Source organism: Phallusia mammillata, chromosome 5, assembly GCF_965637545.1.
Source record: "Phallusia mammillata chromosome 5, kaPhaMamm4.hap1.1, whole genome shotgun sequence".
NCBI classification, from domain to species: Eukaryota; Metazoa; Chordata; class Ascidiacea; order Phlebobranchia; family Ascidiidae; genus Phallusia; species Phallusia mammillata.
In genome coordinates, this window is record NC_137256.1 from 4,603,023 (window position 1) to 4,612,225 (window position 9,203).

At 36.3% G+C, this 9,203-nt stretch overlaps 2 protein-coding genes across 5 annotated transcripts; one reads left to right on the top strand and one right to left on the bottom strand.

The window, feature by feature from the left end:
• Positions 1–341: 341 nt before the first annotated feature.
• LOC145228968 (prolyl 4-hydroxylase subunit alpha-1-like) lies at positions 342–4,589 on the bottom strand. Of its 4 annotated transcripts, none has more exons than XR_013860331.1 (13): positions 4,373–4,589; positions 4,163–4,314; positions 3,964–4,101; positions 3,721–3,899; positions 3,559–3,653; positions 3,349–3,493; positions 3,110–3,286; positions 2,798–2,968; positions 2,607–2,669; positions 2,471–2,533; positions 1,866–2,031; positions 715–936; positions 479–612 (listed from the first exon to the last, which is right to left on the bottom strand). XR_013860331.1 is itself a non-coding variant. In XM_080094196.1 (12 exons), exons 1-12 carry the CDS (start codon positions 4,540–4,542, stop codon positions 527–529), a joined length of 1,596 nt encoding a protein of 531 aa, XP_079950322.1. In that variant the 5' UTR covers positions 4,543–4,586; the 3' UTR covers positions 342–526. The 4 variants fall into 4 exon arrangements, 2 of the variants coding, with proteins under 2 accessions (XP_079950322.1, XP_079950321.1); XR_013860332.1 differs by having other exon boundaries at positions 2,616–2,669; positions 4,373–4,588; XM_080094196.1 differs by lacking the exon at positions 715–936 and having other exon boundaries at positions 342–612; positions 2,616–2,669; positions 4,373–4,586.
• A 608-nt stretch (positions 4,590–5,197) lies between these two features.
• Positions 5,198–8,936, top strand: LOC145228969 (uncharacterized). The gene is made up of 8 exons (XM_080094197.1): positions 5,198–5,355; positions 5,444–5,600; positions 5,760–5,898; positions 5,967–6,112; positions 6,430–6,667; positions 7,195–7,446; positions 7,523–7,638; positions 8,197–8,936. Exons 1-8 carry the CDS (start codon positions 5,319–5,321, stop codon positions 8,402–8,404), a joined length of 1,293 nt encoding a protein of 430 aa, XP_079950323.1. The 5' UTR covers positions 5,198–5,318; the 3' UTR covers positions 8,405–8,936.
• The last annotated feature ends 267 nt before the right edge of the window (positions 8,937–9,203 follow it).

Consider the following 9,203-nt stretch of genomic DNA (forward strand, 5'->3'; position numbering starts at 1 on the left):
AATCTCGATGAATAGTTTTGTTTTTGTTTCGTTTATATTTCAAATTAAAAATGATGTAAGGGGCACCAAATTGTTTTAGTGCTTAGGGCCTCTAATGGTGTTAATCCGGCCCTGTCTATAACTTATGTGTAATTTCGTTCTTTTTCAAATCAAAACCAATGAAAGTTTACGACATGTTTTATAGGACTTTTTTTAAATCGAAGCCAATGGAAGTCTACGACATGCTTTGTTTTAATAAATTGAAGTCGGTGTACTTTGCAGCTACTCAGTTACATTGGTATGTTAACAATAGCAAACTTGCGTTGATGAACCAATAAATTAAAAAAACTTGACACCATTAGTCGGAGTTATCCATAATTTTATTTCGATGCTGCAATTGCGATGGCAAAACTTATACGAGTAAAAGGGGCATAGAAGGCAAAATACGTGCAAGCACTGCTACATTATGTACTGTGTGTTCAACAAAAAGCTCTCTTAGGAGCCGAATACTGCCACTGGAAGGTATAAAAATGTACGAAATCCAAAATTAAAAAATGCGATTGTCTGCGGTCATTGTTCTGCCACAAGTTCTCCTGAATTCTTGGTCCCGTTCATGAATCCATTTGTTGGCCACTGAAACAAATATTTTTGTATTGTTTAGGTTTCCGAAAACACAAACATACAAAACATTAAGCTTAAATTACATTTACGACAGTTGTGGCCATCTCCTCTCACCTTTAACTATAAGTAAATATAGGGATGGGCCGAGCCGAGCCAGAACCCGAGTACTCGGTACCGAGCATCGCTGTTTTTAATGCTCGGTGCTCGGCCGAGCAATTGCACAAACTGACCCGAGCGAGTGATTTTTCAAACGCACTTGATGGTGGAAAAACCCGTACTTTATGGGCTTGTACAGCTTAATAAAACACCGCCGGTGACGTAAGAAGCCTTGTAGAGCTAAAACGTAGAAAGGGGATTTTTTTGTAACGTCATAATGCACCGAGCGTGCTCGGCCGAGCATTAAAGTGAGATGCTCGTGCTCAACCAAACAGAACATTTGCAGTTTTGGCCCATCCCTAAGTAAATGGAAATGTAATTGGAGAAATAAATGAAGATATTTAGACGAAGCAGTTGCATTAAAAAGGTTGCTCATACCTGAAGTAATACAGCACTACATATTTAAGGTACAACTGTTCACTGATTAGAATTACCTTCGATTTCAATGGTTACAATTGTCAGCCTCATAAACTTCATACAGAATGGTCCTGGAAGATATTATAAATACAACTGCAAGCATCCTTCTTTTCTTCAGTGACTTGACTTGCTTTTTTTGCTCTATCATACCTTCACATTTGCTTATTCATTTATCAGTAGATTGCTTATTCAAGACAACTCATTTTAACTTCTGCGTAGGTGTTCTTTACACGAGTTGTATCTGCTACCAAATACTTTCAATCGTCTTTTACCCATACCTAATTGACGCCGCCGTCAACCAAGGGTATGTTCTTTAAGCAGTACATTTACACTCTACGCTATTGCCTCTGACTGTACGGAGTTAGGAATCGAATTTGCAATACTGAACGGTTTTTGGCGGAACGCTAGACAGCCGTGCTACCTATGAAACAGGTTGGTCTTTAAACTGTAAATTTCCCTTCAACCACATTGCGGTAATACAAAGGTTTTATATTTGCCTGTGGGCTAAAAGCTGATAATTTACCAACACATTTTGAACTAACTTAAAACTGGTGCTGACGAACGTACTTTGCTCTTTAAGCTGAAGATATACCTCCAAGCTAAATCTTTCACGATTCAGCTAATGCATTTGCATACGAGCAACATCGAAGAAAAAGCAACACTGTTGTAATATAAATACAGAATTCACTTACCCCATTTCACTCCGGTGAGCACAGGACATGCGGCGTGCCTTGTACGTGAATCTCCTTCACCAGAGGGATAGAGATTGTACCAAAACACCGCGCTGCCTTTGATCGGTCGAACCCCGATTTCCGGGTGTAGAAACACTGTGCTGCCTCCATGTTCAACGTCGCTTAACTAATAAATAACGAGATCAGTTAAAGCTAGATGTAATGTACACTTCAGCATAAACGGGTCTGGTTAATATAAGGGTCTTAATGGGGATTTTAACTACTCACACATTTTCTTTGCCTTCTAATTTTTGCTTGTTACATTGCTTTAAACCAGCAATTCTCAAACTGGGGTCCGCGGTCCTATCGGGGTCCGCCACGTGATTTCAGAGGGACCGCGAGGAGCTTAAAGTATTTCTACAATCTTACGTAATATCAGATCTTGCGAGTGTATACGCAACAAAGTGGTCCATTGCTTCATTTTTAAGTTTGATTAAAAAGTTTGAGAACCGCTGCTTTAAACAATGTAAACAATTCATTAAAAGTTAAGCACTCAACCAACAAATCGTTACCAGCTTTATGATTTCATAATGTTTTAATCAAGAAACAAAACTTTTAAAACTTACATAAAAAAGAAATGTTGCAATTCTGTTTCCAATATCATCTTCAAATTTTCCAACATCTGATTTCTAAAAATGCAAAATGTCACGAATTACTGCTACATAAGGCTTTTGTTAACATGCCTGACATACAGACACATACCCATCTTACCCTTGAGTAATCGTAATGTGGCTCATACTGCCCACCCACACCATAATTGGCAATCTAAAAAAATAATTTAGGACATGAAAATAAATTAGTCAAATCATTTTTACTGTCCTACAGATTTTCTGCTTTATTGCTGCAGTTGTTCACCACAACAAACTTTTCAGATAATTCATTAAAAGGGTTACCTGCAGCTCTTCAGCAGTAACCATTGACAAACCAGTTATGGCGGAGATTCTTTGGCTCACAGTAGCCACAGTTGTGTCTTCCCAGTCTTTAATCCATGCACTTTTGCTTACACGATATCGTGCATGTTCTAGAACACCGGTTTGAGGATTTTGAACTGTTGCACGATTCAGCTACCAGAAAATGTATTAACCAATGATTAGGATTGTTAGTTATTACATAAATACAGCTGTACCAAAAGTGACAAATACAAACTATTTCATATTTTACTGCCACAATTTTACAGGTTTTTATGACTTTAAAAGTGAACATACTCTTGGTTTTGCCATTGCTTTAATTTGAGCAATTTCTTGATCAGATAAGACATCATGAAACCGAACTAAATGTGGGGATGGCCACAGTTCCTCGAGTTTTGCTGGCTGCAAGATGAGCAAGGGATGATTGTTGTTTGTCCAATATTTACACTTTAGCTTTTTTTCCACTTTCTTATTCTGTTAAAATAGTTTTGTTGATTAGGTGAAGAGGAAAACTTGTGTAAAGAAGGACCACATACATATTTAGACGTGTCCTTACGACAAAGCCGCTCATACAGTTCCCGCTCTGGCAAGTTACCAAAATTTGGTTTTTGTAAGGCTGAGGAAAATTGGGATGATCTGTCATCGCCATTGTCACCTTTTTTATGTGCACCCATTTGATTTCTAAACAAAAACAAATTTGTTTAAACCATGGCTGTAAATAACTAAAAAAAACTGCCAACTTTTACCTGTAATATGCATGATTACTTTGGATCCTTTCATGGTAGGGATCTAACTCTAACATCTCAGAGGTAATTTCATATGCTCTCTGTATATTACCTTGCTGAACAAGCAACATATAAAAATTAAACAGTGGTAACTGTAATCTATCTTTACAGAAGTATACACACCTGTGCAACACAATAAGCCAGATGATCTAACACATCAAATTTAGACAGACTTTTAAGATCATCTTTAAGTAGAGCTTCATTCATCCACAAAACACAATGGTAAAAATCCTTTTCAAGGTAAGCAGTTCGCCCAATGTCAAAACAATCCACAGCGGTTAGTGTCTGGCTTGCTTTTGATCCTTTTTTTAAAAAAATACATCATGAAACACAAAAACTGTAGTATATAATGTGCAAGTTAAAAACCTTTTACGATGCCTTCAGCCAAATCATGTGTATCAAGTTTGTATGTGTCCTGAAGTCTCATGATAGCTTCCGCAGATCCTTTGACGTCATCAGCATTTGGAAAATGAGCTCGTTTTATTGACAAATTTGTTAAAAACACTGTTAAAAGAAAATAATTAGAACACAGTCTTACTTTTATCACGAGAATTACTCTACAAACCATCAGTTACATCTTCCATAACCAAATTTTCCATGTGGGACCATTCAGAAACCAGTCTTTGAACAAGGCGATACTGATTAACTGGGTGACCAAGGTAGCGATCCATATTACTGCTAGCATGTTCAGTTACTTTCTTGAAGTTTTCTGCCAAGCTGGAAAACGTGCTTTTGGTTACAAACATGCAATTAAGAAGAAATGTTAACATTTTACCTTCTGACTCTATTTAATTTGTTTTCTTCTGCTTTAATGTACTCATTCAGTGACTTCAGTAGATCCAATTCATCATAAACTAGATCTTCCATTTGTCCAAGCGAGGAAAACCATTCCGCTTGGCAGATGCTTAAAAATGCACACAACACTGGCAACTTTAAAGAAAACATTTTTTGTGGAAAGCACAAAAGTCACTGCAAAAAGTCATAAAATAGATTGTCAGAAAGGATATCATCTAAGCCAACCACAGCCTGTGTTATGCTTGTGCATCACTGATATACAGCTAATAACAAAACCTCAATAAAAATATAAAATACTGTGAACGTGACAAATTACACTACAGCTGATCAACGTGTGTTCTCTTTATACGCACCGATGCTTCGATCGAGAAATTTCGTGCCTTCTTCTCTTTTAGCATATTTGTCTAAGTTTTCGAGACTGACTTCCCGTCGGCTGGAAAGACTGCTACAAAACGCTTCCAGCTGAGCTGCGAAAAATCACAAGTTATGAAAATTGGCGCGTACTGTGGGAGTGACAATTGTCTGTCACGTAGACACACGCACGTGTGACACAACAAAACGGCATTGTCGAAACTCAGGGAGCGCACAGCGTTTTTACTACCGTATTGTCGATCGCTTTGTAAAATCTTGACATATACGTACACAAATATTTTTTTGTATGTTTATATTAGTACATTTTTACGTACCATAACGGATCAAGTTTTATGTACCATAACCGATTATAATTTCGACGATTATTAGCGACACATGTTAACAACCAGTGTTCAGTCTGTGGACACAAGGTGGCGACAAATTTGGTTAGTTGAATGTTTATATTGCAGTGTTTCAATTTTCAAGTTCATTTAACATCAGCTGAGGTTTTGCGAGGTTAAATTTGTGTGTCATTGGTAAGCTAACCGCAAATTATTCTGCTAACTGCAGTACAAATGCAACGAATTGCTGTGATAGGTGCAGGGGCAGCAGGTACTGTACATAAAATTTAAATGTCTGTTACTAATGTGAAATGGTTGAAATTTGAAACGATGTAAATTTAAATGCCATGATATTGCAGGGCTTTGTGCTGCTCGTCTTCTTTCAGCAGAAAAGAACTTTGAAACTGTTGTTTTTGAATCAACCAACCATGTTGGTGGAACATGGTTTTACATCGATGAAACAAAGTCCGACAAAAATGGATTGGTGATTCATTCCTCAATGTACAAAAATTTAAGGTACATTAAGATATTTTACAACTGTTGATATTAACTCCATGTAAAAAGTTTTTAGTGACAAAACATGATACATTAATTGGGTTGTGTATGTGAAAACCAATGTCTGTCTAGTATTCAAGTTGAAATTTGTGACCTCTGATTACTTTTCTTAAATTGTAGAACAAATCTACCCAAGCAAGTTATGGCTTTTCCAGGGTACAAGTTTAATGATGATTTACCCTCATTTCTGCCGCATAAGGATGTTTTAAAGTATTTGCAAGATTTCTCAATGCATTTTGATATACATAAACTTATCAAGGTATTTTGTGTATTGGTAGCTTTACTTTATCAATGTAAATGTGTAACAATACAAATTTATTATTTTAGTTCAATACGCTAGTTGAAAATGTTCAAGTCATTTCCAAAGATGATTGTTCAGAAACACAATTTCCCAAGTTCAATATTACTTACTTGAATTTATCAACTAAAAAGCAAACCAGTGAAGAGTTTGACGGTGTAATGGTATGCAATGGGTAGGTCACAAAAATTGATGAAACTAAAGTTTAACAAAAGTCACCAGTCATATACATTTATTACATCGTCCATGGTGAATAAGTAAAAAGCCTGTTTATATATATGCTTTACCTGAATAAAATACATATTTGACAGTATTTGGTAATATTGTTTTGGTGGTTGTCGGACAGAAATGAAATTATAGTTGTTCGTATTGAAACATTGTTTGGAAATAAACAGTTTTGAGTATGTTTCCTGTAAAAAGCCATGGTGACTAAAATCTGCAATCCAGCCATCTTTATTGTAAATGGCAACTGGCATGTCTACTGTTTTACAGGCATTATTTCAAGCCGCACATTCCACACTTTCCTGGAAAGGAAATGTTTCAAGGAAAAGTATTGCATAGCCATGAATACAGAATTCCTGAAGATTTTTCAGGAATGGATGTAGTTGTTTTGGGCGCTAGGTCATCTGGGACTGACATAGCAATTGAAATTAGCAAAGTAGCAAAAAGTGTTATTTTATCTCACAAAAATTCTGTTCTTGCTCCTCCCTTTCCTGATAATGTGCTGCAGGTGATTGCAACTTGTTAAAAAACACTTTTGCATATACTTAAATGCTTTGTTTGTGAATTGTTTGTTCATCTATGCTTGGTAGAAAAAACCTCAATGTTTCATGTCCATAATAAGCATGTCCTAAGTTACCTACCTTCTCGCAAATCTGTTGCATTATTGTTTATTCGATGTTTTAATTTTAAGGGAGTTGGTGCCTTTATTTAGTTCAGTTAGTTTCAAGATCCTGTTTCCAACATATAAGCTGAGAATGAATTGACCCAATTTTGACATAGCATTCCAAATTAATTGGCGCCACTATTTTTGGTTTACTTTTTCTGTCAGCTAAATAATCAATGATCTAATTACAACCATTACCAAATGACTGGCTATTGACTACAGTTGGAGTGAACTACAGTAATTTATTGAAATAAATGATCTAATTACAACCATTACCAAATGACTGGCTATTGACTTTTTTCTCCTTTGCAAATATTCGTTGCATGTATTCCCCAGTATATATACTGTAAATTAATATGTTTATTTTGCAGAAAGTTTGTGTTGCGAGATTTGGGAAAAATGAAGTTCAATTTGCAGATGGGACAACACATAATTGTGATGCATTTGTGTTTTGCACCGGTTATGAGTACTCTTTTCCATTCTTTAAGACAGACAAAATTGTTACCACAAATGGAGGCAGAATTTGTCCATTGTTTAAACATCTCATACATATTAATTATCCCAACCTGTCGTTCATCGGTATATGTCAAACAATATGTCCGTTTCCACAATTTCACTGTCAGGTATTTGCTTCAACTTTTGATCTAAATTTGCTTGTTGAATAGTTATTAAACATACCATCCCATGCGTTTTATTTAGGTTCGTTTCGCCATACAAGTGTTAAATGGCAAAATGAAGTTGCCTTCGACGGAGGAAATGCTAGCGGATGAGCAAGCTGATTACGAAAAACGTTTGCAGGAAGGCTTACCTCACAGGTATAACACTTTGTACAAATAATTATTTTGTTAGCGTGCACGTCGACGCAACCAACATAAACATAACAACATATTTTTCAAAAACACGGCGTTAGAAAAACGAAAGCCAGCACTTTCCAACTGGGGCGTTTCGAAAATTTCGACATGTTACCATGGGCCGCGTGAGGGTGGTGCAACTGCACCAAAGCCACAAAGGGCAATTGTGTACAAAATATTTTGTCGTTGCTTTGAAGCCGAAACAATATTTTCCTGTTGCTCAGTATGCCATTTTAAATTTCTAGTTTTTGAAACAAATTAAAGTTTTCCCTTACTTGTTAAATAGCCTTTGAAGGGGCCCAGAAAGTTCTCGATAGGGCAATTGGGAAAACCAGATTTACCCCTTTTTAAAGAAAAACTCAATTGAAATATCCACCTGTTATTAATGTGACGCCACAGCTGTTCAAGCTGGATAAGGTTGAAACCCACTGATTTAAACAACTTTTGTCCCCTCCATCCGAATTTTGTTTTGTATTCTATGTTTAAAATATAAAAAAACGAAAATTCACTTATCGTTTTAAGAGCTGCACACCTGTTGGGACCAAAACAATGGGAATATAACAACGACCTTTCTGATTTATGCGGTGAACCCCGAATACCCGACAATGTCCGTTTGCTGTACGATCTCTGCCACCAGCGGCGTTCTTATAACCGTCTACTGTACCGCGAAGATGAGTTCGCGTTGTCTGAGAGCGGCCAGTACTATTGCACCAATCTGGATGCTTCATAACGAAACAAGTGTTATTTTTTTACACCTTTAGATGCAATTTTGTGCAATCGCCATTTTGTTTTAATGTTTTTAATTTTTATTTTAAAAAGATGGTGCGAATAATTCATACGTAAATTTGTGCGATATTGCTCATGACATCTTCAGTGAATTTAATGTGCAGGCTGCAAAATTATTCGCAACTTCATAAAGACACTTACAGCAAAAGTCAAGTCGAAAAGTTTTTGCAGACATTCATCGTTTTGGGTTTGGTGATTACACTGTTGTGTGACAAAATGACCCTTTATTGTTTTTTCTAGTGGCGCGAAATTATAAAAACTCATAACATGCTGTAGCCTACAGTAATAGTCGTTTATGCAAAAAAATATTTTTCTGTCTTGTTCTCAAACTGTTTTTTTTTAATGATGTTGTGCCACTTTATGTAGCAGCACAGGGAAATAAATCTAAATGAACAATTCTCTTAATTTGGCAACTGTTCGGTTTTGTAACTTGTAAATACAAACAACGCCATGTGGTGGCTGGCACCGCCCGAAAATGGAGTTTCATATTAACATGTCTTGGTCCTATAAATACCCACTTTGGGTCGCAAATACCATAAACCTTCGGCAGGCACATAACGCCATGGGTACGTCTATTTATTCAATGTTTTTTATCGTGAACGTGGCCATAAATGTCAGTAGCTTACGTTGTCATGTCAACTATTTCTAAATAGGTCTACGCTATTTTAGGTACATATTTTTTTCTAATGAAAAAATGACATTTAACAACAAGAAAATACAAATCAACATGTCAAATTTCGTCT

Excerpts from the sequence above, each read along its gene's own strand:
- LOC145228969 (XM_080094197.1), top strand. The coding sequence starts at position 5,319 with ATGCAACGAATTGCTGTGATAGGTGCAGGGGCAGCAG. Across the intron at positions 5,356-5,443 it reads GATAGGTGCAGGGGCAGCAG|GGCTTTGTGCTGCTCGTCTT; the intron begins GTACTGTACATA and ends ATGATATTGCAG. Across the intron at positions 7,447-7,522 it reads TTCCACAATTTCACTGTCAG|GTTCGTTTCGCCATACAAGT; the intron begins GTATTTGCTTCA and ends CGTTTTATTTAG.
- LOC145228968 (XM_080094195.1), bottom strand. The coding sequence starts at position 4,542 with ATGTTTTCTTTAAAGTTGCCAGTGTTGTGTGCATTTTTAAGCATCTGC. Across the intron at positions 3,654-3,720 it reads TGGCTTATTGTGTTGCACAG|CAAGGTAATATACAGAGAGC; the intron begins GTGTGTATACTT and ends TTGCTTGTTCAG. Across the intron at positions 2,670-2,797 it reads TTACTGCTGAAGAGCTGCAG|ATTGCCAATTATGGTGTGGG; the intron begins GTAACCCTTTTA and ends TTATTTTTTTAG.